Below are 27,268 nucleotides of genomic sequence, written 5' to 3'. Positions count from 1 at the left end.
GTGTGTGTGTGTGTGTGTGCGAGGTGTGGGTGCGAGTGTGCGAGTGTGCGAGCGTGCGTATGTGATCTGTGTGTGATCTGTGTATGAGAGTGACATTGATAGACAGAGAGAGAAGAGGAGAGGAATTGGGCAGAAGGCTGAACACATTACTGCAATGTTCCAGTAAAAATACTTTATTTGGAGAAGAGACTATTTTTACTACCCCCTGAAATAGTCTGCTAAAATGTGTGAGCACAGGGCATCACTCACTCACTTATGTCACTACAGAGACTTTGGGGCTTTACGCTCTTCGGACTAAAGTTTCAGTGCGTAGTTCTCTATGCTCAAACTGTGGGGAGATATAGAGGAGCATTGTGTGCCATGGAACTCATTCAAATAAATCTCTTCTTGTTTAATACTAGAGGACAGTAAGAGCTTCATATAGGACAGGGTTAAACAACCGGCCGAATTTGTCACACGGGTAGTTTTATTTGACCCCCCAAGTTTTCTGAGCAATATATATATATATATATATATATATATATATTTTATTTTTTGTATTTTTTTTTATTTTTTATTGTTGGACATAAAATACTGTAAAAAAACACCAGGAAATCAACTACAAGTGATTTTAATTTAGGAACTCTGTTTCCAAGTAATCCCACGCATAATAGAGATACGTGATCGTATACAAATGGAAGCAAAGTTTGACATTATTATGTTTTTAGTCAAATATGATATCTGTTTGAGATTCTTGCGGTCATTTTGCAGTCAACAAATGATTTGTAATTATGTTCCGTTCCCCCGTCCATCCGCTTAAGAAGAAATCGGCCCGCGGCTGAATCGAGTTGATGATCCCTGATGTAGGGCTTCTATCTATCTGGAAGGCATTAGAAGCACAATCTCGCTGGTGAAATTATGTCCAATGGAATATTGTGTTAGAGACTGAGTAGCAGTAGAAAAAAAAACAGAGTCGTTATAATGAACAACGATGCACTACGTTACCTTGGAAAACACTTAACAAGATTTCAAGTGATCATAACATGCCCTTCACATGTACAACACAACACCAAGCTACTTAGGAAACTCAACAAACACTTGGAGACCAACATAAAAAGCAGCATTATGAAGAACCTTGACACATATCAAGCAGTACATATTTATAGGGCCGGGACGATACCAGTATCGCAATGTTTTTTCCATGGCAAAAATGAAAACACGAAGCAGACCTTACTCTTTGGTCCTTTAAAAACCTGCTGTATAAAATAGTGTGTGCTATTGTAAGGTTCTATATTTATTTTCTTAGTCAACCTTGTGTTCTTGAACGTAGCCCTGTTTCTTTGTGTTCTAGAACGTAGCCCTGTCTTTCATTTTTGTTCATTGATTTCACCTGCGTTAGTTACTCAGCTGGTCTCATCAGCTCCTTATTTAGTTCAGTTCATGCTGTTTGTTCCTTTGTGAGGTATTGTTCGTTTTGACTCTACTAAGCCTTTTCCGAGCTCGTTTGTGAGAACCAGTTATAGCCTTCAGTCCTAGTTTTGATTCACCTGCCTGTTTGCCTACCTGTGTATGACCGTTGCCTGCCTGTGACCACGGTTCCTGCCTTCTGCGAAATAAACACCTGCCGCGCTCTGCGAGTGAATCTACACCTTTTTCTCCCCGAGTATTCATTACAGCTATAGCTTTGAAAATAAATGTGCCTCTGGAGGACAACACAATGTTTGTTTCCAACATTAGGGCTGTTTTCCTAAGTTAAATCCACTTTGTGTTTTGTTTCCTTGCTACGATACTAACGAGTCTCGCAATACTGGTATCGTCCCGGCCCTACTTATTTATGTACTTACAGTATTTATGCTAAATGGAATGGGTAGATGGGTGTTATTTAGCTAGTGTGCTTGAGTAATTTAATGTGTGAGTGCTTCCCAGAGCAGGGCAGATTTGTGAGGAGGAAGTGGTGGGATTGTGTGTGGGCAGTAAACTCTGGCTGAACCCTGTCTTGGGAGTATTTGTAAACATGGACCAGTCTTTAAAATGGTAGGAGGAACAGAAGTGGTCATATTGAGCAGCTTGGGGCTTCGCCTTCTGAAGCAATGCAGACGGGCGGAGGCCAATCACCAATGCTTCTGCTGAAGTGGCCTTGTGAATGTGTATCCCTATTTATGTACAGAATATCGTTAATTGAAATGAGTTTCGGCCTCCCCCAGGTTCTCTGCAGGCTGTTCCAGTGGCTGGGAGCATAGTACCTAAAGGCTGTCTCTCCATGCCTCTTGGTCCTAGGCTTTGGGATAGTAAAAAGGCCAGTGCCAGAGGATCTGAGGGACCTACTGGGTACATAACTCAAAAGCATATCTGACATGTATTGGGGTTCAAAATCGTGGCTTGATTTAAAAACCAATAGAAGAATCTTAAAATGTATTCTAAAACTCACAGGCAGCCAATGCAGCCTTTAAAACCAGTGTTATATGTGCTCTCTGTCTGGTCTTGGTCAGTACCTGTGCTGAAGAATTCTGTGTATTTTGCAGTTGACCAATGGCTTTTTTGGGTAGACCATACAGGAGAGCATTACAGTAGTCAAGCCTGCTGGTAATAAAAGCATGGATGAGTCTCTCTGTATCAACCTGAGAAACGGCCACACCTTGGCAATGTTCCTCAAGTAGTAAAAAGCTATTTTTGTCACATTCCTACTGTGTGATTCGAAATTAAGAATCTAAAATGACACCTAGGTTTTTTTACCTGGTATTTTATCTTTATTGCCCGTGAATTAAAATGTGCGGCCAGATTCTCTCCCTGTGCTTTGGCTCCAAGTACCTCGGTCTTGTCTTGATTTAGCTGGAGGAAGTTGTGAGCCATCCAACTATTTAAATCACTTATACAATCTAATAATTTATCTGTGGAGCTAAAATCCTCTGGTAACACAGAAATGTAAAGTTGTGTATCGTCTGCGTAGCAGTGAAAATCAATGTCGTGCTTCTGATAACGCTGCCAAGGGGTAAACCGAACAGTACCAGACCCAAATTCGAAACCTTGTGGAACCCCACTTGTGATATCTATTTTCTCTGAGTTATGTTCACCAAGGGGGACAAAAACTCTCGACCGGTTAAATAGGTTCTAAACCAATTTAGAACTGAACCAGAGAGGCCAACCCACCTCTCCAGTCTGTCCAGAACGACATCATGGTCAACAATTGTCGAATGCAACACTTAAATCCAAGAGTACATGAACAGAAAGCTGTTTGGCATCTGTGTTGGCTCTAAGATCATTTACCACTTCAACTAAGGCTGTCTCTGTGCTGTGTTGGGCATGAAAACCAGATTGGACTTTTTTTAAATACAGTTGGCACTTAAAAAAACATTTAGCTGTTTGAAAACCAATTTCTCCAGAATTTTGCGTAAGAATGGAAGGTTGGAGATTGGCAGAAAATTGCTAGGAGCTGAAGAATATAGATTACTTTTCTTCAGAAGGGTTCACCAACAGCAGTTTTTAGTGCAGTGAGGAAAGTGCCTGTGAACAGGCAGTGATTAACAATAGCCTTCACTTTTTCAGATATGCAATTAAAAACTGTTTTGAAGAAGGTGGTGGGGATAGGATCGAGAAGGCAGGTAGAAGGCTTGTGATATCGCTTTCCTGAGCACGTCTGTGCCAACCAGGGAAAATACATCCAGATTGTCTTTGCGTGGTAGGCTGACTGATACCCAGCCTAATGTTGGTTATCTTATCTCTGAAATATGCCGCAAACTCATCCATCACATTTCGATGTGGAGGAAAGTTCACATAGGTTTGCGGGAGTAGGATTTATCAGGCCATCGATGGAGGAGAAGAGCACTCAAATTATTCTGATTATTAGTGATCAAGTTAGAAAAATGAGCCCGTCTGGTATTTCTAATTGCCTTGTTATATATGCCAAGTTGCTCTCTCAGAATAGCATAATGGACCAGATAATGGTGATCAGATAAAGCAATGTCAACAATAGAGAATATGTCAATAGAAAGCCCATGGTAATAACCAGGTCCATCTAGAGTATGGCTGTGGTTATGGGTGGGCACAATAGCATGTTGGATAAAGTCCATAGAGAATGAAACAAAACACGTTTCATATTTAAATAATTAATAAATAGGCCTACAATAATAACAGTGAAAAAAAAACAAATGATTATAAAATACGAGAAAAGAAACAAAGGGGGAAAAAAATGCATCCTACCTGAATAGTGAGTTGCACCGCAGCCTGCATTTGGCCGTGCCAACATTCTGCTCATCTTTGTCCACTACAATATGACAACTTCTCAATATGGGGGACATTCCCCTGGTAGCAAGGCTCCAGACCAACATTTTCCTTTTCAGTTAGTGGCACCAGCCCATGATTTGGTCGCACAAATGTATTTTCAGGGCCTATCGTCTTCTAAAGTCATTTACAGTGTTTTATTAAAAGTGTTACAGACTACTGAGATGGTATTGAGGAAATGCGTTGTTTCATTTACATTTACGTCATTGCTTGTCCTATGTTTCATCATCTTGTGACGTGATTACACATTTTAATGTGCAACCTAATCTAGAGATTGTCATGCATTTTGGATAGACACTTATACTATTGTTTTTATATTTTACTGTCAAAATAGGGCTGGATTTGTATTAAAAAAAAATGTCAATAGAGATGAATTTGACTGCATCTTTATGTGCTCTAAGGTCACAGGCTGATTTATTTGGGGCTAATTCACCACCTGAGGAAGTGGAAACTCAAAACACATTAGCTAGATCATGAACTCTAAAGATAATACCCACTCGTAGTAGTCATGTACATTTCATGTAAAAAAAATAAAAAATAGCCTACCGTCCAATACTTTACTTACACTTTATTGAGTTTAATTCTACAGGTACAGTGCACATTCATCAATGTTTCAGGAAAAGTGCCAACCGCAGTCCCTGGGCAGGTTATGAAAAACGATTACAATAACAATACAGACAACATAGGACAAGCAACACCTAGCACGCAGACAGAGAATAGTACAAAAAAAATACATAAAAGCAACAAACAGTGTTTACACACCTCACAATATACATACATACATACATACACCGTACAACAGATAACATGGAAAGCGGCAATACACAGCTAGGGATTATGTTCACAAGTCTGATTGGCCTTTAGCCATGTCTTTATGTGTTTTTGTGAAGGTGTGATAGGTGGTGCAGCTACGTGTGTCTGGTGGCAGTGTGTTCCAGACATGGGAAGCTCTCGCAGAGAAAGCAGATTATCTGAAAGTGCTTTTCCTTAAGGGAACTATACAGTCACCTCTCACGGCAGATCTGGATCTGTTGCCGTGGGTTTGGCTTTTCTGTTTAACAAAAGTACTAAGTGGGGCAGAGTTAGGCCATTTAGGATCTTGAAGACAAATGAAATCAAAATCAAATCAAACTTTATTCGTCACATGCGCCGAATACAACATGTGCAGACCTTACCGTGAAATGCTTACTTACGAGCCCTTAACCAACAGTGCAGGACAAGACAAGGAGCTTATGCTTTCTGAGGATGTAACAGTGATGATGTTTATTGGGCTTTCTATCAAGCACTTTGAGAGCCTGTTTGTACAGTAGACAGAGTGAATTGGTTTTAATGTTGTACGGCAAGCTTGGTCCCAACTAGTCAAGCAGTATGTTAAGTGAGGGAGTATCTAGCATTGAAGTACAGCTTTGCTGCCTTTATAGTCAAACAATTTTATATGTATTGGAAATTAGCTAGGTTGAATTTGGTTATTTGAGTTACCTTTTTAACCTGCTTTTTAAAAGAGAGGTTGGAATCAAATATGGTACTTAAAATCGGATACCACCTGGAGCTTGTCCTCTGATACTTAAGATATCTGCCTCAGTAGCGTCATTGCTCGCTCTGACACACTGGGTTCTGCCTCTGAGGTATGATTTCATCCATCTCAAGGCATCTGGGGAAAAGTTGAACTTGGGCAGTTTTAGTGATGAGAACCTCATGGTCAACAGTATCAAAGGCTTTCCTCAGGTCTAGAAACACAGCCCCAACAACATCCCCTTTGTCCATTTCTGTGGTGTGGTTCGCTCTTAAGCCAAACTGCATGGGTTGTGAAGGGGCTTGTTGTTGAGGTGGACAATCAGTTGTTCTGCTACACACTTTTCAGTAACCTTCGACACAACAGGTAGTATACTAATGGGCCTGTAGTTACTCACGTCAGCAGGGTCACCTGATTTAAAGATGGGTGTTATTATGGCTGACTTCCAGACCCTTGGAAACACCCTCTGACCAATAGATGTGTTGGTGACCTTAGTAATGGGGCCAGTGAGTGACTCTTTGTAGTTGTTGAAGGTAGAGTCCAGCCCAAACACATCTTTGAGTTGAACGCTGTTGCTATTTTGCCTGCATCCTGTGTTAAACTGCCATTCACATTGATTTCTAGTCTTTTTGCAGTGTTACTATGGACTGAATTTCCCTTAGCTTCACAATTATGTTGCTAAAAAAAGTTGGCCTTGGCCTGTCTGATTTCTTTCATCACCTTCTTTCTCAACATGGTAAAACCTATGTCTGTCATGCTCTAATTTGGACTTCCGCGTTGTTTTTAGGTCATGGTCTTGTTCTTTCATCAGTTTCCAGATTCTCTATTTAGCCAAGGAAGAGTGCTCTTTTGGCCAGGTTTGGATTTGGTTTTCTTTAGGAAGTCATTTATTGTAGTCTGGATTGTGGATAGAAACATCTGACTGTCAGCTTCCACGTTTGTATAGGACAGAAGATCATTCCAGTTAATTCCCTTAAATCATTTAATTCAGCCTTAGGTATCCTGAGCTGATCAGGTTTTCTAACAGTAGAGAGGTTAAACCTGTTCAGTAGAGAGGTTAAACCTGTTCAGTAGAGAGGTTAAACCTGTTCAGTAGAGAGGTTAAACCTGTTCATTAGAGAGGTTAAACCTGTTCAGTAGAGAGGTTAAACCTGTTCAGTAGAGAGGTTAAACCTGTTCAGTAGAGAGGTTAAACATGTTCTTGGAAATCTTTCTGGCTATGAGTGTCAGATTATGGTTAGACAGCCCAGTAATCATACTGAATGATTGTCACTCTCGCTGGTTTATTACTGAACACCAGATTAATCTGTGTTTTAGAAGAAAAAGTCATACCGGGTGGCCATTTAACTATCTGTGTAAGGTCAAAGGTATTAGTGATCCATTTGAGGATTTTCATAATTAATGTTGAAATCTCCCATTAAGATGACCTCTATCCCAAAATCACATTCCCTAAGCATGTTATTAAACTGATAAAAAACACTCTTAAGGGTGGAAGGTGGTCTGTACACTCCAATAAGTTTAAAATATATTTGGGGGGACAGTTTAACGTTTGGCCAATATATTCTAGTTCGTTATCACGTGACCAATCAATTTGTTTACATCGGATATGTTCTTTAATTTAAATCATCGTTGTAGCCAGGCTAGGGCTGTTGCGGTGACCATATTACCACCACGGGTCATGAGTCATGACCGCAGTAAAATTCCATGTCCATCTCCTGTAATGCACACTGAATTAAAATAATGCACTCTGGACATGCGTTAGTAGTACCCAATTCGCTAACGACCATCAGGTCCTAATGGCCTGCTACTCAGGGTTCTATTGTCCCTCCATCAGGTCCTAATGGCCTGCTACTCAGGGCTCTGTTGTCCCTCCATCAGGTCCTAATGGTCTGGTATTCAGGGCTCTATTGTTCCTCCATCAGGTCCTAATGGTCTGGTATTCAGGGCTCTATTGTTCCTCTATCAGGTTCTAATGGTCTGGTATTCAGGGCTCTATTGTTCCTCCATCAGGTCCTAATGGCCTGCTACTCAGGGTTCTGTTGTCCCTCCATCAGGTCCTAATGGCCTGCTACTCAGGGCTCTATTGTTCCTCCATCAGGTCCTAATGGTCTGGTATTCAGGGATTTATTGTTCCTCCATCAGGTTCTAATGGTCTGGTACTCAGGGCTCTATTGTTCCTCCATCAGGTTCTAATGGTCTGGTATTCAGGGATCTATTGTTCCTCCATCAGGTTCTAATGGTCTGGTATTCAGGGCTCTATTGTTCCTCCATCAGGTTCAAGTGGTCTGGTACTCAGGGCTCTATTGTTCCTCCATCAGGTTCTAATGGTTTGGTACTCAGGGCTCTATTGTTCCTCCATCAGGTTCTAATGGTCTGGTATTCAGGGCTCTATTGTTCCTCCATCAGGTTCTAATGGTCTGGTATTCAGGGCTCTATTGTTCCTCCATCAGGTTCTAATGGCCTGGTACTCAGGGCTCTATTGTTCCTCCATCAGGTTCTAATGGTCTGGTACTCAGGGCTCTATTGTTCCTCCATCAGGTTCTGATGGTCTGGTATTCAGGGCTCTATTGTTCCTCCATCAGGTTCTGATGGTCTGGTACTCAGGGCTCTATTGTTCCTCCATCAGGTTCTGATGGTCTGGTATTCAGGGCTCTATTGTTCTTCTAACTACTCTGGCGTCAATGCAAATAAAATCTAAAATCACATCACACACTTCTCATCAAAACAGTAGGCCTATCTTACTTTTAAAACTCACCTCACTGTGATGATCAATTTTAAGAAAAATTCTTATGTCTTTAGTACACAATTGGTCTAGCCTATGCTCCAAAATTAAACAAATTCTAGTAATTGTCTTTTTGGCTGAGGCAGTTGGTGTTTTTGAGTTGTTCCTGTGGGCGCCCAATGGAACACACATCGTGTTGACGACGACCATAGTTGGCACGCTGAATATGGATCTCACCCCGATCACATAGTAGTTGGGAATCAGAGCCTTCACATACGATGCTGCTTATTGTTTTGTGCTGTTGGACACAGGAGTATTTGGTGTCCAGGTACTTGTAAGTCCCAACACAGTATGTATGTTATGCATACTGGGTGGACTGTTTACCTTATGCTATGCTCCAATCTTTCTACTCATAAGTCCGGGCCAGAATGTATAGGCCTAGGCAATACTATTGGTTCATTGATTGTGCAGGGTGGCTTATGGTTAGCCTACAATCATAGTGAATTTGTATTTTATTTTGAATAGCCTAGTAATAGGGCATTTTTTATATTTTCATAATTAATAGGCTGACTCATTACCTTTATTTTCAAAATATCTCACCACTGTGTGTCTTCATCTCCTCTTTCTCCTTCATTACTTTCTTGAAGAGAGGGTCTGTCAACATTTTAATATGTTTCGTTGTGAAAACATGTTACTTGGTTTCCAAAATGAAGCACTGGGTAGCTGCAGGAACAGGGTTGGAGAGCCCATGGCATACAGAGTTTGGGCGGAATATCACCTATTGCACAGTGAGAGTCAGGCATGCTTCTCAAACAGTTGATGCTTGGAGTGAAATAACCGGAGAGTAGCCAACCAGGCATGATTGAAAAAACAAACCGGCAGGAAAGCGGCCGCTATTTGCTATTCATACGGATGTCTTTTTTCCCCTGCCCCTGTTCCTGCCCATTTGATAATGGGCCATTCTAAATTGAAACTAATTTTACATATTAGTAAAGATAAGATTCAATTGAGAATACTCTGGAGTAGTGGAAACGCGTTCTCTGGAGTGATGAATCACACTTCACCATCTGGCAGTCCGACGAACAAATCTGGGATTGGCAGATGCCAGGAGAACGCTACCAGCCCGAATGCATAGTTCCAACTGTAAAGTTTGGTGGATGAGTAATAATGGTCTGGGGCTGTTTTTCGTGATTCGGGCTAGGCTCCTTAGTTCCAGTGAAGGGAAATCTTAACGCTATAGCAGACAATGACATTCTAGATGAGTCTGTGCTTCCAACTTTGTGGAAACAGTTTGGGGAAGGCCCTTTCCTGTTTCAGCATGACAGTGCCCCAGTGCATAAAGCGATGTCCATACAGAAATGGTTTGTCGAGATCGGTGTGGAAGAACTTGACTGGCCTGCACAGAGCCCTGACCTTAACCCCGTCGAACACCTTAGGGATGAATTGGAACGCTGACTGCGAGGCAGGCCTAACCGCCCAACATCAGTGCCCGACCTCACTAATGCTCTTGTGGCTGAATGGAAGCAAGTCCCCGCAGCAATGTTCCATCATCTAGTGGAAAGCATTCCCAGGATAGTGGAGGATGTTATAGCAGCAAAGGGGGGACCAACTCCATTATAATACCCATGATTTTGAAATTCGACGAGCAGGTGTCCAGTCCACATACTTTTGGTTATGTAGTGTAGCTTAGTAGTTTTCGATAGGTGTTGGAGGAATTCTGTTTGTTTCTTCCAAGCGATTCAGACGAGTAGGGAGCAAGGTAGACTTGGCCATTATTCAGGACATCGAGGTATGATATTTACTGCCCACTCCCCCCCACCCTTTCGATCCATATGCAATCACAATGGCCAATGCGCATTCCGCGTTTCGTATCTCAAAGCCATATCAAATATTTTTGTAGTTGCTATTGAGCTCATAAGTGAGAGTTGAGCAATAAAAAGTATACCTACAGAAAGATGAGAACATCCTATCTCCATCTGTGACAACAGGACAGCTGTGTTTTCCCAGCAATTGGATTTAAAAATGTTATACAATCAGAAGACTTTTCTTTCTCCCTGAGCATTTTTTCCACCGGGAAAGAAAGAGAGAGTAGCTCGCTCGACACAGCAGCAGGCCCCAGCCTAACAGGTACAGGGGCAGGCAAGCGGACACTTTTATTACAGGATTCATGAAGATAATGTACTTTAATGTTTGGCCAAATCATGGTTTTAGCCTTCTAAAAAATAGCACGTTTTTAGTTTGGTGAATGAATGTGCAGCCCGCACCGATGCAACCAATACATACAGCCAAGTCAAAGGGTTGCAAAATGTGATGAAATGGTCGCAGTCTGGAGCCCTGCCTTGTAGGCTTTTCACCATATGCATACTCTAACTTTTGTTTTACTTCAATTAAAAAGGCCTCCATCTTCGCAATCAACAGTAGCCTGGACCAAGGGAATTTTTACTAGGAAGTCGGAAGCTGAAGTCGGAAGTTGAAGTCGGAAGTTTACATACACCTTAGCCAAATACATTTAAACTCAGTTTTTCACAATTCCTGACATTTAATCCTAGTAAAAAGTCCCTGTCTTAGGTCAGTTAGGATCACCACTTTATTTTAAGAATGTGAAATGTCAGAATAATAGTAGAGAGAATGATTTATTTCAGCTTTTATTTCTTTCATCTTATTCCCAGTGGGTCAGAAGTTACATACACTCAATTAGTAATTGGTAGCATTGCCTTTAAAATGTTTAACTTGGGTCAAACGTTTCAGGTAGACAAGCCTTGCAAGCCTCCCCCTTTTTCCTCCAAACATAACGATGGTCATTATGGCCAAACAGTTCCATTTTTGTTTCATCAGACCAGAGGACATTTCTTCAAAAAGTACATTCTTTGTCCCCATGTGCAGTTGTAAACCGTAGTCTGGCTTTTTTATGGCGGTTTTGGAGCAGTGGCTTCTTCCTTGCTGAGCGGCCTTTCAGGTTATGTCGATACAGGACTCGTTTTACTGTGGATATAGATACTTTTGTACCCGTTTCCTCCAGCATCTTCACAAGGTTCTTTGTTGTTGTTCTGGGATTGATTTGCACTTTTCGCACCAAAGTACGTTAATCTCTAGGAGACAGAACGCGTCTCCTTCCTGAGCGGTATGACGGCTGCGTGGTCTCATGGTGTTTATACTTGCGTACTATTGTTTGTACAGATGAACGTGGTACCTTCAGGCATTTGGAAATTACTCCCAAGGATGAACCAGACGTGGAGGTTTTTCCTGAGGTCTTGGCTGATTTCTTTTGATTTTCCCATGATGTCAAGCAAAGAGGCAGTGAGTTTGAAGGTAGTCCTTGAAATACATCCACAGGTATACCTCCAATTGACTCTTATGATGTCACTTAGCCTATCAGAAGCTTCTAAAGCCATGACATCATTTTCTGGAATTTTCCAAGCTGTTTAAAGACACAGTCAACTTAGTGTATGTAAACTTCTGACCCACTGGAATTGTCATATAGTGAATTCTAAGTGAAATAATCTGTCTGTAAACAACTATTGGAAAAATGGCTTGTGTCATCCACAAAGTAGATGTCCTAACCGACTTGCCAAAACTATAGTTTGTTAACAAGAGTGGTTGAAAAACAAGTTTTAATGACTCCAACCTAAGTGTATGTAAACTTCTGACTTCAACTGTATATACTGTATTCTATACTATTCTACTGTATCTTAGTCCGTTCCGCTCTGACATCGCTTGTCCATGTGTATATAGTCTTAATTAATTCCTACTTAGATTTGTGTGTATTGGGTATATGTTGTGTGTATTGTTAGATATTACTTGTTAGATATTACTGCACTATTGGAGCTAGAAATACAAGCATTTCGCTACACCCGCAGTAACATATGCTAATCACATGTATGTGACCAATACAATTTGATTGGATTTGATGTATACCTATTTTTATTCCCAAATCTTTATTATTGTCTCACACTTCATCTGGAATAAAAAAAAATGAAGGATCTGCAAGCTGTTCCTGCAAAGGCCTAACCCCTTAGTGGGCATGGCCCTACCTAATTTCCAGTTCTATTATTGGGCTGCCAACTTCTGTGTAATTCAGTACTGGATCCGTGCAGATACCCCACATATCATTCCAGCATGGTTGAAGATATAATCTTCCTCATGTATGCCATCCTCACTGGCTGCTTTGGCACATTCCCCTATTCATTCTGCTACTTCAAGTTATTTTAGTAAAAATCACTTTCAAGATCTGGAACCAGTTTAGACGTCACTTTGGTTTGCAAACCTATTCATTAAGGGCCCCTCTACTCCATCCATCCCTATTAGATGGAACCTTCTCCATGTGCTTCAGCCTTGGCATCAAATCATTCGATGATTTGTATATTGGCGGCACGTTTGCATCGTTCCAACAACTCTCAACTAAATTCCACCTTCCGAATAGTAATTTATTTAGAAGTGTGCAGCTTTGTCCATGACATGACCTCTCAATTCCCCACTCTTCCTGTTGGCCCTCCCACTGATGCATTTGTCACACCATCCCCAACAGTAAAAGGTATTATTTCTTATAGCTATGATCAAATGTATTCTCTTCACAATCCTTCATTCGCAGCTATTAAAACTTTATGGGAACAGGATCTAGGTGATGAGTTTACTGATGATACAGTTGAAGTCGGAAGTTTACATTAGCCAAGTAAATTTAAATTCAGTTTTTCACAATTCCTGACATTTAATACAAGTAAAAATTCCCTGTCTTAGGTCAGTTAGGATCACCACTTTATTTTAAGAATGTGAAATGTCAGAATAATAGTAGAGAATGATTTATTTCAGCTTTTATTTCTTTCATCACATTCACAGTGGGTCAGAAGTTTACACACACTCAATTAGTGTTTGGTAGCATTGCCTTTAAAATGTTTAACTTGGGTCAAACGTTTCAGGTAGACATCCACAAGCTTCCCTCAATAAGTTGGGTGAATTTTGTCCCATTCCTCCTGACAGAGCTGGTGTAACTGAGTCAGGTTTGTAGGCCTCCTTGCTCGCACACGCTTTTTCAGTTCTGCCCACAAATTTTCTATAGGATTCAGGTCAGAGCTTTGTGATGGCCACTCCAATACCTTGACTTTGTTGTCCTTAAGCCATTTTGCCACAACTTTGGAAGTATGCTTGGGGTCATTGTCCATTTGGAAGACCCATTTGCGACCAAGCTTTAACTTCCTGACTGATGTCTTGAGATGTTGCTTCAATATGTCCATATAATTTTCCTACCTCATCATGCCATCTATTTTGTGAAGTGTTAATAAGAAATTTGTGGAGTGGTTGAAAAACAAGTTTTAATGGCTCCAACGTAAGTGTATGTAAACTTCCGACTTCAACTGTACATGGGAAGGTATTATGTACCGTGTCCACTCCTCTCCTATTTGTGCCAAACATGTTTTAATCTAATGCAAAATCCTACACCGCCCTCACTGGACTAAACTCAGGCTTAGATCTATCCTGATGTCGACCCTGTTTGCGACAGGTGTTGGCAAGCTCCTGCCTCATTAATACATATGTTTTGGTCCTGCTCTTCTCTACATAACTATTGGTCTGCCATCTTTGATACAATATCTAAAGTATTACAAGTGCTTTTTGCTCCTACTGCCATAACATCATTATTTGGGGAAATACCTGAGACAATCTGGACCCTCTCTTTCTAAAATGATCTGCCGCAATTGTTGCAACCCCTATTACTAGCCTGTTCAACCTCTCTTTCGTATCGTCTGAGATCCCTAAATATTGGAAAGCTGCCGCAGTCATCCCCCTCTTCAAATGGGGAGACACTCTAGACCAAAACTGTTACAGACCCATATCTATCCTACCCTGCCTTTCTAAAGTCTTCGAAAGCCAAGTTAACAAACAGCTCACCAACCATTTCGAATCCCACCGTACCTTCTCCGCTATGCAATCTGGTTTCTGAGCTGGTCATGGGTGCACCTCAGCCACGCTCAAGGTCCTAAACAATATCATAACCGCCATCAATAAAAGACAGTACTGTGCAGCCGTCTTCATTGACCTGGCCAAGGCTTTCGACTCTGTCAATCACCGCATTCTTATCGGCAGACTCAATAGCCTTGGTTTTTCAAATGACTGCCTCGCCTGATTCACCAACTACTTCTCAGATAGAGTTCAGTGTGTCAAATCGGAGGGCCTGTTGTCCGGACCTCTGGCAGTCTCTATGGGGGTGCCACAGGGTTCAATTCCCGGGCCGACTCTCTTCTCTCTATATATCAATGATTTCGCTCTTGCTACTGGTGATTCTCTGATCCACCTCTACACAGACGACACCATTCTGTATACTTCTGGCCCTTCTTTGGACACTGTGTTAACAAACCTCCCAACGAGCTTCAATGCCATACAACACTCCTTCCGTGGCCTCCAACTGCTCTTAAATGCTAGTAAAACTAAATGCATGCTTTTCAACCGATCGCTGCCTGCATCCGCCCGCCCGCCTGACTAGCATCGCTACTCTGGACGGTTCTGACTTAGAATATGTGGACAACTACAAATACCTAGGTGTCTGGTTAGACTGTAAACTCTCATTCCAGACTCACATTAAGCATCTCCAATCCAAAATTAAATCTAGAATCGGCTTCCTATTTCGCAACAAAGCCTCCTTCACTCATGCTGCTAAACATAGTCAGTTTTACGAGGGTATCTTACCGATCCTTGACTTCGGCGATGTCATTTACAAAATAGCCTCCAACACTCTACTCAGCAAATTGGATGTAGTCTATCACAGTGTCATCCGTTTTGTCACCAAAGCCCCATATACTACCCACTACTGCGACCTGTATGCTCTCGTTGGCTGGCCCTCGCTTCATATTCCTCGCCAAACCCACTGGCTCCAGGTCATCTATAAGTCTTTGCTAGGTAAAGCCCCGCCTTATTGCAGCTCACTGGTCACCATAGCAACACCCACCCGTAGCACGCGCTCCAGCAGGTATATTTCAATGGTCATCCCCAAAGCCAACACCTCCTTTCCTTCTAGTTCTCTGCTGCCAATGACTGGAACGAATTGCAAAAATCACTGAAGCTGGAGACTTATATCTCCCTCACTAACTTTAAGCATCAGCTTACCGATCACTGCACCTGTACACAGCCCATCTGTAAATAGCCCATCCAACTACCTCATCCCCATATTGTTATTTATTTTTTCCTCTTTTGCACCCCAGTATCCCTACTTGCACATCATCATCTTCACATCTATCACTCCAGTGTTAATTGCTAAATTGTTATTATTTCGCCACTATGGCCTATTTGTTGCCTTACCTCCCTAATCTTACTACATTTGCACACACTGTATATAGATTTTTCTATTGTGTTATTGACTGTACGTTTGTTTATCCCATGTGTAACGCTGTGTTGTTGTTTGTGTCGCACTGCTTTGCTTTATCTTGGCCAGGTCGCAGTTGTAAATGAGAACTTGTTCGCAACTGGTCTACCTGGTTAAATAAACGTGAAATAAAAAAATATATAAAAAAAATACTATAACACTACCAAAATACACATCTGACTTTGTAGCCTTTGTGAGTTTGTTGGCAAGAGGGTTGATTTTACTTCTGTGGAAGTCGCCCTCTCCTCCCTCTCATTTTTTGTGGATTGAAGATGTCTTACACTTTAGTAAATTGGAGAAGATAAAATATACCCTACTAGGGTTTTTCTGCCAATTCTACCGAATGTGGCAACCTTTCTTTACCTATATAGAGACACTGCAATTTCCCTCTACTCTACAGTAAACTGCCTACCTAAGCTTTGTATTTAATTGATCTACCTTTGTGAGTGTTTAATATTAGCCTGTCTTATTATTATAATTCTTCTATTCGTTTTGAAGACTAGCCATGTTTTATTTTTTTGTGCACTTTTTTGTTTCTAATGTATGTTTTGTTTTGAAAGTATTACTTAAGTATTTTATATTTTTATATGGGCGTATACATTTCTACCTCATTCAAAAAGCATGTTCCTATGGTATATCGAATGTATAAAACCACGAGTGCAATGTACTGTACTTCAAACATTGTTTACTATAACTGTGTAAGAAAATACCAATAAAAAGTTACAAAAAAATAAATAATAATAAGTATCTCGGTCTCAATGCGATGGAGATGATGGCAAGGGATGAAAGTTGTCCTTGATCCGGTTTTGACCAGATGCTGTTGTGGCTGGTATAATGAGGACCAGCTGCATTAACTTTGTCACCTCTGGGATTTGTCTCGTACCATTTGTGAACTGTACAATCCAACAAGATCAGCATTAAGTTTAACGAATACTTGGCATATTTTGACAGGTTCTCGTTTGCTGGTGTCAAACTTTTGTGACATTGTTTAGATTTTTTTCCAGTCCACTAAGCCAAGGAAATTAAGTTCACCAAAGTGCTCAAACCTGGCTCTCATCTGAACATTGTTATTGTCCAGAATGTTGTAGTAAATTCGCCCCGTTTACGACGAGTTTCGCTTTCTGCCAGGCCCAGTTCATTGCATTTCTGCTCGATTCGCTCATAGAAACTATCAAAGTCTTGTCGCTGCAGAAACTCATATCCATCACTTTGTTCTGCAGAACACGGAAGTGCACGTCAGTTTAATTGAAAATTCCTACAGTAGGAGCATGTTTAGTATTAATTAGCTAGGGCTTTCAAAATCTTACGGTTCTCTTTTACCTTGGCATTGTGCATGCTGATGTTCAAGCTCCGTTGTTCATTCAATGCCAGATCTATCCGTGAGCTGCCAAATGTCTTAAGAGCTATCTGGCTTTGGATGTGACACCGATTTCACATGCTTGTTGAGTGCTATATGCAGTAACTGTCTCTTGTCCACACGCTGTCGCTGGTGGAGAACAGCAGGCGGGAAGCAGTAGAGTTGGCTGCTAGCAGCGCAGCCACAGAGCCAGTCTTTCCGTTGATAACAATCAGATTGAAATGATCGTGTTATTTTCTGTCCCTTCCTTTGATGTAGGTTCCTAAGCTCAGGTGTTGGTCTTCCATTCCTTATCACCCCCTGTTAAGCTAGAAAATCAACTTTAAAAACTGTTTCCGATGCAATATGTTAGCCATTCTGATCAGCTTACTTTAACTAGTTGTAAAATGAACGTAACAGCCAAAAGGCGGCTGATGACGTATGACGTCCACAGGCAGGAGCGAGCCCGGCCTATCCTCCTGCCTATCCCATTACTTTTTTCACTCCAATACGCATTCACATGTATTATTTGAGTGCAATAATGAATGGGACATATTGACCCATGAAAGACAGCGAAGCTCTCTGCCTGCCTTTCGGCGTCCGTTAGCTGGCAGTATATGGTAGAAACACGCATGCGCAAGTCATGTCAATATATATTGTTTATTTATTTTCACAGGGTAGGCACTGACCACACGTCACTGTAGTGTTCCCTGGGTTGACTTAATGCCGTTTGTTTAGCACTTTCCCTCAAACTCTTGTTTCCCTCTGCAGTAGACCTCCCTATGTGAGGTCCCCAGCCCTCCACACCTCTTCTGGACCCAGTCCCCTGCCCCCTGTCCCCACCACACCCACCCCTCCTCCTCCTCCTCTCCAACCTCCACACCCCAACTACAGCACCCCTCATTCTCAGCAACACGGGTAGGTCAACCAAGCACCATCTCCAAACCACTAACCCTAACCTGTTACTGTTCAGCCTGAAAATGTGCTCATTTGATGCTCATTATGGGTGATATTGCACCTACCTGACACCTAAACTAATCTGGCCAAAGATAGCATCACTGGCTGAAATTGCTTATGAGGGATTTCACTGGCTGCTAACTGCTAACCTGTGTTTAGCTTTCTGTTGCCAACTCTTGCTAAATTTGCATGGCTCTCTGAACTCCCTTTCAACCCCCAAGCAATATGTTGTTTTGTGCAAATCTGGTGGTTTCAACCCTCTTGACATTCATGATGTTTAGTTTGTTCAGAGGCCAGCCATACCGTTTTGATGACCACCACAGTGCACCATTCATCCCGTGGTGGGATATCAGAACTCTAAATAGAACTATAGACAACGGCCTGCCAGTTTCAGTTGAATCTCGACATCGCCCGTAAGTAATATCACAAAAAAAAAAAAAAGAGTTCCCTTATGTGGCTTTCTTTTGAGAGTGAAACTGAGAGAGTCAGCATCATCCCCCCCAAGCGTGTTAATAATGACAAATGAATCCCTCTCCATGTTGAATTTGTTAACATGCATTTCTCTGTGGAGAGAGCGCCCACCATGGTCGATGGTGATGCATCATGGGGCCGGTTGGCATTTGGAGAATCCTGTGTGTGTCTGCGTCGGTTGACACTGTGATTAATGGTCAGGGGAGCGCTGCAGACAGACTATGTAAATGCTGAAGGAGCCATTAACAGACATCTTCACTGTCAATAACAAGTGGCACAACATGATGCATACTGCTGGGGCAAATCCCAAAGCCTGTCAATCTCCACTGTCATTCTACCAGACACCCAGACATAGGCCCACGGTGGGGGAGGCTGGCGGGGGAGGGCGGGAGGCATTGTCTTTGCCTACCTGACTCTCTTAACCACTCCACCACAGTTTTTCTGTCATCCTCACCTGTCCCCTCTTTCAGCACAGTTACCCACTCTCTCGCTCTCCCTCCCTCCCTCAGCCCTGTCCTCTTTCTTTCTCATCACCCTCTCATCCAGGCCTTCAGAAATGGTCTCTTCCAGTTGCTCTCCTAGTCCATAATATAGCATGCATACAGTTGAAGTCGGAAGTTTACATACACTTAGGTTGGAGTCATTAAAACTCGTTTTTCAACCACTCCAGAAATGTCTTGTTAAACAAACTATAGTTTTGGCAAGTCGGTTCAGACATCTACTTTGTGCATGACACAAGTCATTTTTCCAACAATCGTTTACAGACAGATTATTTCACAATTCCAGTGGGTCAGAAGTTTACATACACTAAGTTGACTGTGCCTTTAAACAGCTTGGAAAATTCCAGAAAATGATATCATGGCTTTAGAAGCTTCTGATAGGCTAATTGACATTATTTGAGTCAATTGGAGGTGTTCCTGTGGATGTATTTCAAGGCCTACCTTCAAACTCAGTGCCTCTTTGCTTGACATCATAGGAAATCTAAAGAAATCAGCCAAGACCTCAGAAAAAAGAATTGTAGACCTCCACAAGTTTGGTTCATCCTTGGGAGCAATTTCCAAATGTCTGAAGGTACCACGTTCATCTGTACAAACAATAGTACGCAAGTATAGACACCATGGGACCACGCAGCTGTCATACCGCTCAGGAAGGAGACGCGTTCTGTCTCCTAGAGATGAACGTACTTTGGTGCAAAAAGTGCAAATCAATCCCAAAACAACAGCAAAGGACCTTGTGAAGATGCTGGAGGAAACAGGTACAAAAGTATCTATATCCACAGTAAAAAGAGTCCTGTATCGACATAACCTGAAAGGCCGCTCAGCAAGGAAGAAGCCACTGCTCCAAAACCGCCATAAAAAAGCCAGACTACGGTTTGCAACTGCACATGGGGACAAAGATCATACCTTTTGGAGAAATGTCCTCTGGCCTGATGAAACAAAAATAGAACTGTTTGGCCATAATGACAATTGTTATGTTTGGAGGAAAAAGGGGGAGGCTTGCAAGCCGAAAAACACCATCCCATCCATGAAGCACGGGGGTGGCAGCATCATGTTGTGGGGGTGCTTTGCTACAGGAGGGACTGGTGCACTTCACAAAATAGATGGCATCATGAGGGAGGAAAATTATGTGGATATATTGAAGCAACATCTCAACACATCAGTCAGGATGTTAAAGCTTGGTCGCAAATGGGTCTTCCAAATGGACAATGACCCCAAGCATACTTCCAAAGTTGTGGCAAAAGGGCTTAAGGACAACAAAGTCAAGGTATTGGAGTGGCCATCACAAAGCTCTGAAATCAAACCTATAGAAAATGTGTGGGCAGAACTGAAAAAGTGTGTGCGAGCAAGGAGGCCTACAAACCTGACTCAGTTACACCAGCTCTGTCAGGAGGAATGGCCCAAAATTCACCCAACTTGTTGTGGGAAGCTTGTAGAAGTCTACCCGAAACGTTTGACCCAAGTTAAACAATTTAAAGGCAATGCTACCAAATACTAATTGAGTGTATGTAAACTGCTGACCCACTGGGAATGTGATGAAAGAAATAATAGCTTAAATAAATCATTCTCTCTACTATTATTCTGACATTTCACATTCTTAAAATAAAGTGGTGATCCTAACTGACCTAAGACAGGGGATTTTTACTCGGATTAAATGTCAGGAATTGTGAAAAACTGAATTTAAATGTACTTGGCTAATCTGTATGTAAACTTCCGACTTCAACTGTACTTACACACATGCTGTGAATACTAGGTCCCCCTCCATAGAATGGCACTGTATGCAAATACTTTGTGTCTCTCAGTCTGTCCCTAGATGTGGAGATGGTCGGCAGGTAGCCTAGTGGTTAGAGCGTTGGCCTAGTAACCGAAAGGTTGCTAGATTGAATCCCGGAGCTGACAAGGTAAAAAAATATGTCATTCTGCCCCTGAACAAGGCAATTAACCCACTGTTCCTAGGCTGTCATTGAAAATATGAATTTCTTATTAACTGACTTGCCTAATTAAATAAAGGTATACAAAAAAAAAATGGTCTGAGGCTGGCTGAGAATGCAATTAGTGCTGTCTGATGGAAACACAGAGGGAAGGAGAGAGTGTGTGTGTGTGTGTGTGTGTGTTAGAGGGCAGCTCTACTGACTCTTCCAGCTGACTTTGAGGAGGCAGAGAGCTGACAGCCCCCTGCTCTGCGGCTGCACGTGCATGGTGTTGCCATGGAGAAAGCAGGAAGGGAAGGCAGGGGGACTGATTTAGGAGGATTGTGGACCTCCCCCCCACATCTCCTATTGTTTATCTCTGTTTCTCAACCCTTGTTCTGTTTTGTTCTCGTCCTCTGAACAGCTGAGGAAGATTAAGGAGAAATTGGAGCGAGCTGAAGGCTCTGAAACACTGTGTTTAGTGTTTACTCTTTTATAGTCCTGATTCTGATCTGAGAGCAGCATTGTGAAACATTTAAACCTCTTGTTGTCTGTCTGAAAACAAGCGGCCAACAGCCTGAACCTTGTCCCTGGGCTCGACTACTCTAGATTCATTACGCAGAGTGAAAAGAATGCGGAACGAGCAGAGCAAGGCCACTATGATATCCTGTGGCTGGAGGGGGATCTGTGATTACATCTAGATAAGTGTGATGGGGATGCTAGCTAGTGTTTTCCCCAGTCCTCAGAGATGTTCCCTTAAGTGCTTTGAATTATACATGATTTCCCATTTTCATGATCAAATCACCAAAACACCCACATTTGGTCTGATTGGCTGACATTTAGAACAATATTATGTTTGTATCTTAAAGACTGTAAACTTGCTGTCAGTAATGTAAGTCTATCAAAGGCACTTGGGTTTGAATCGGGTTATGTTGAGGTTTTAAGTTGAGATGATACTATTGCACGGCTTGTGACTTGGTTTGGATCAATGATCGGAAATAGGAGTAAAGTGTCTTGGGTGAACACTGGTGTTGGGATTTGGAGAACAGAACCGGAGAGTAGTATTAGGAAGCTAGGTGTTGTCCTGGCTCTGTTGGCTGAAGACAGAAAGTATTTTTTCAAATGACTTTGGTAGCTGTCCCTGGAGCTACAGAAACACGGCTTGTGGAAAATAAGCACTTAGAGAAAAGCATGCTTAAAAGAAAAATAAATTAAAGGAAATGGAAAGAGAGAAAGCAAGAGAGAAGAGCGCTTAGGGGTAAATCCTCGCCAAATAATTCATTTCTGACCTCCTTAGTAAGTAAATTTACTAAATAAATAAGAGCTGCTTGAATGTCAAGAATGCATTGCTGTTGCCGGCAGCGTTGTGGCTCACAGGCAGCCTTGGCATCAGCTCCAGCTAGGCTTTAATAAATGGCTTCTCTCCCTTCAGAACTGTTTGATGTAAAGGGGGAGGGGGGCTTTTCTCAGGATTTAATATGTTAAAAGGCTGTCCTTTCATTCATTGTTTTATTTTTGATTCTGTTTGGGTTGAGTCAGGTAGGCAGGCGCTAGCTGAGCTGGCTGCTTGGAATGGAGCTGTGGCTGAGAGGGAGCTGCCTTGAGAGCAGATTGTGCCCATATATAATTCATATTGTTCATACCCTCCCACTGACTACACCATGCAGACCCCTCTCTCTCTCTCTCTTTCTCTCTCTCCCTCCCTCTCTCTCTCGCTCACTTTCGCTCGCTTTCTCCCTCTCACCAGGCAGGGTTGATGGAGGGTGGTGGGGCTGGGTAATGATAGGGTCTGGATGGTGGCAGTACTTTAGTACCCCTATTTTCTCCTGCCACACTGAATTCACTCCCTGTTGTAACAGTGAGTGTTTGCAGTGGACAGGCAGGAAGGGGACTTTGACACTGGCACTGTAGTGCTGGTCTGGCATGGAGCTGTCTGTGTGACTGCAGCTGGCTGTCTGGCACCCGGTAACCATGGCAGCCCTTGGCAACGGCCCTCTCTCCCTTTCTCTCCCCAGCCGTGCTCAGAGACAGGCCTCCTCAGATGTCCTTCACACATGTGGGCAGAATACTAAGGACAGACAGCAGAGTTCCATGCAGGGGGATGAGGGGAGACAGAGAGACAGGCAGGCAGGGAGGGCGACACGACTGGGACTGGGACTGACTACAGGGCTAGTCATTTAAATAGAACAGTGATTACTAATCTGTTTATCTGCTGAAGTGATTCAAAGCACATATTATTTCCCTCAGAATATTTAAAGAGGCTCTAAATGTGGCTAACACCTCATGAGAGCATTACTCATAATGGTTTGCGCTAGTAGTAATGCTCTAGTGTTTTCTGCCTTTCTTGTTTCTGGGCTAAAACTAAATCCACATTTTATGGTTTATTTTATTAGTTTTTCCTGACTTCATCTGGCCACATTCATGCTACAACTTGCTGGCTCACAGATTCATTTGAAAGCAGTGTCAAATCAGCAGTATCGTTTTGAGAAGCAGAGCACAACAAAGCAGCTGTGTTCTCCCACACAACACAACACAACACAACACAACACAACACAACACAACACAACACAACACAACACAACGAGAGAGAGAGAGAGATCGAAAACAATAGAGGGTGGGGCTGGGTTTGATCCTTCTCATTTAGAGGCGCTCAGATTCCCCTCAACCGTCCCCTAGCTCAGCTAGCTCAGCTCACGATACAATGACTACTGGATGGTACAGCCTGTGCTGTGAGCTGGAAATACGCCCCCCCCCCCCCCCCCCCACAGTCTCACACTCCCTCTCTCTTCACTATCTTTTCCTCTCTCTGCTCTCTCATCTCTCTATTTATCCTCTCCCTCTTGTTTTTCTCCTTTTTCGCTTTCTCCCACTCCCCTCTTGCTGCGTTTCCCCTCTCTTTCCCTCTCCATCCTTCCGTCTCTCCCTCCCTTTCTGCTTTCCCCTTTCCCCTTTTCCTCTGCGGCAACAGGTTTTTTTTTTTCCCCCAGCGAAGGTGCCCGAGAGCAAGATAAATGTGCTGTGCCTTTTTTGATAGCAGCACATGCATACATTAAGTGTGATTAAACGGCCTGCGTTCCCTCCATCAACTGTTTCCTAATGGGCTTTTTTTATTACATGAATTTGTAATAATGGACTAGCCTCACAGTCAAACTCCACTTTCTTGTTGTTGTTGATGTTTTTTTATTCCATTATTCTCGTCAGCACTGGCGCTGGGATTTTTTTTATTTTTATGTGGGGCGATGTAGGGTGTAGATGCAGTAGGGAGAAATAGCACTTTACGGAACTGAAACGATATACTCCGACACGACGTGGCAATGTCACCATGTTAGCTACCGATTGTGTTGAACTCTTTGAAGTAACAGAAAGCACCCAACGATACCACGTTATTTCCTTGGAAATACGCAGCAAATCCCAAACAGTACTGTCAAATAAAGTGCTGCCAAGAAAACAGGCAGGATTTGATTGATATCAGTGTATGTTGTTGTCTGTGAGCCATGGTTTTTCCTGTGAGCCAGGGCCCATAGAGGGATTACATATGTATCATCACACATGCTCTATGACTAATTACATCTGTGAGATGAGATTATTGGGAGGTTTATCAAACCCATCCCTCCTCATCCCTCCTTCTGCCTGGTTAGTCACTGTCACACATCCAATACATTGTTGTCCTCCTCTGCTTGGGGAAGTTCAGCTGACTGACTGACACAAATCCCATTGAGTGTTTATTTTTATTTTTTTGTCCTTGTGATCACAGTGTTGAGATGAATGTAGGATGTAGGATTGCCCTCCAGACAGATATGCAAGGGTTGTACTATGACCTTGTCAGTGTGGCATTTTAACACAAAGCTGACCCCACTACTGCTACTACTACTACTACTACTACTACTACTGTCAACCCTTTACTCCATGTTCCTTAAATACCCTTTCTAGTCTGCTCTACTCTCTCTCCACTTCAAGGAAATGATCCACCACAGATGAGGGGATCTTCTGTACTCCTACCTCTCTCTCTCTCACTCCCCCCTCTGCCACTTCTCTCACTCTCCTTTTCCTGTTCTCTCGTTATCCTAGGGATTATTTGGACCAGCAGGAAGTAGAGATGGTCCAACTGCTATCCATCCTGGTGCGCTGTCTGTTGAGTTGGTACAGGGCTGATACAGAGCTAGCATTGTACAGGGTACAGGGTATGGAGCAGTGACGGTGACCGTCTGTCTGCTGTGTGTGACGCTGGTTCAGCAGGTTGCTGATAAGCCCTCTGATGTCCTCCCAACACGCCGTGATGCGACGAGGCACGGAGAAAGAACGGGATTGATTTCAGCCGTCGCCATAGCAACAAATAACATGATCCTTTCCAGAAGCACACCTTAATTAGTTAAATTATGACTTTGTGGGGAGAGGAGGGAGGGAGGGAAGAGGGCTGAGGAGAGGAGTGGTGGGGGATTTGCAAGGGATGAGAGGAAGGATAGGAGGATGAAACAGCTTTCTATTCGGCTGTTACTCACACACACACTTGCTTTTAAAGAGAGATTTGGTTTTTTTTCTAGGAAATGTGCCCATACATTTTCAGGATGATGGTTTATACAGTACTGAAACGTATGGGCATATCCTCTGACTGGCATGGCCTTATAGCTTTGCAATAGAGGCAGAAAGACTAATCTATTACAGAGTATTTTCTACTACCATTTCAAAAGCCAACTAATTGCTCTCCACACCGAGGATCTGGGCCCAGTCTTTCCTCTCTAACCAGCTCTTGTCTCTCTCTCTCTCTGTGTCCCAGACAGGGCAACTACCTAGGCCCTGGCATAAACCAGATGGTGCCCCCCATCAACCAGTCACAGGGCAACAACTCAGGCATGGGCACGCCACAGGGTCCACCCTACAATATGCCACCCTCAGGTAAGACCTGGACAGGCCAACAAGGTACCCAACAGCAACCAAAGTAGTGAACAATTGTCTAAAATGGTTGTGAGATTAAGTTGAGTCTTCTATAGCCTTCAGTTTGACAGACTTCCAACAACAAATCAAATCAAATGTTATGTATCACATGCGTCGAATACAACTGGTGTAGACTTTACATTTAAATGCTTGCTGACAAACCTTTTACCAATGATGCAGAGTAAAAAAAGAATATAAAAACAATAAAAATAAATATATACAGTACCAGTCAAAAGTTTGGACACACCTACTCATTCAAGGGTAATAGTGAAGAATAATAGTGAACATCAAAACTATGAAATAACACATATGATATCATGTATTAACCAAAAACGATTGTTCAAGTTAGCCATCCTTTGGCTTGATGACAGCTTTGTACACTCTTGGCATTTTCTCAACCAGCTTCATGATGTGGTCACCTTGAATGCAGGTGTGCCTTGTTAAAAGTTCATTGTGGAATTTCTTTCCTTCTTAATGCGTTTGAGCCAATCAGTTGTGTTGTGACAAGGTGGGGGCGGTATACTATGGCAAGAACAGCTCCGTCATTACTTTAAGACATGAAGGTCAGTCAATGTGGAAAATTTCAAGAACTTTGAACGTTTCTTCAAGTGCAGTCGCAAAAACCATCAAGCGCTATGATGAAACTGGCTCTCATGAGGACCACCACAGGAAAGACCCAGAGTTACCTCTGCTGCAGAGGATAAGTGCATTAGAGTTACCAGCCTCAGAAATTGCAGCCCAAATAAATGGTTCACAGAGTTCAAGTAACAGACACATCTCAACATCAACTGTTCAGAGGAAACTGCGTGAATCAGGCCTTCATGGTCGAATTGTTGCAAAGAAACCACTACTAAAGGACACCAATAAGAAGAGACTTGCTTGTGCCAAGAAACACATGCAATGGACATTAGACCAGTGAGTCAAAATGTGAGATTTTTGGTTCCAACCGCCGTGTCTTTGTGAGATGCAGAGTAGGTGAACGGATGATCTTCGCATGTGAGGTTCCCACCATGAAGCATGGAGGAGGAGGTGTGATGATGTGGGAGTGTTTTGCTGGTGACACTGTCTGTGATTTATTTATAATTCAAGGCACACTTAACCAGCAAGGCTACAGCTTTCTGCAGCGATATGCCGTCCCATCTGGTTTGCGCTTATTATTTGTTTTTCAACAGGACAATGACCCAACACACTTCCAGGCTGTGTAAGGGCTATTTGACCAAGAAGGAGAGTTATGGAGTGGCTCCCGACTGACACAGCGGTCTAAGGCACTGCATTGCAGTGCTAGAGGCATCACTACAGACCCTGGTTCGATACCGGGCTGTATC

The 27,268-nt window shown here is 42.6% G+C and overlaps 1 protein-coding gene across 3 annotated transcripts in view; it reads left to right on the top strand.

The window, feature by feature from the left end:
- The window catches only part of LOC106610785 (AT-rich interactive domain-containing protein 1B), a 231,187-nt gene that overhangs the window by 174,308 nt on the left and 29,611 nt on the right, over window positions 1-27,268 (top strand). For 2 of the 3 annotated variants that reach the window (XM_014210355.3, XM_014210353.3), the window contains exons 9-10: window positions 17,948-18,094; window positions 25,786-25,904. In XM_014210355.3, coding sequence (XP_014065830.3) covers window positions 17,948-18,094; window positions 25,786-25,904 — 266 coding nt within the window. The remainder of the gene's footprint in view (window positions 1-17,947; window positions 18,095-25,785; window positions 25,905-27,268) is intronic. The other variant, XM_014210357.3, reaches the window with a different exon arrangement.

This window comes from Salmo salar, chromosome 09 (assembly GCF_965601325.2).
Source record: "Salmo salar chromosome 09, fSalSal1, whole genome shotgun sequence".
In the NCBI taxonomy this organism is placed as follows: Eukaryota; Metazoa; Chordata; class Actinopteri; order Salmoniformes; family Salmonidae; genus Salmo; species Salmo salar.
The sequence above is the reverse complement of the archived record's forward strand: the minus strand, read 5'-3'. Positions and strand labels throughout refer to the sequence as shown.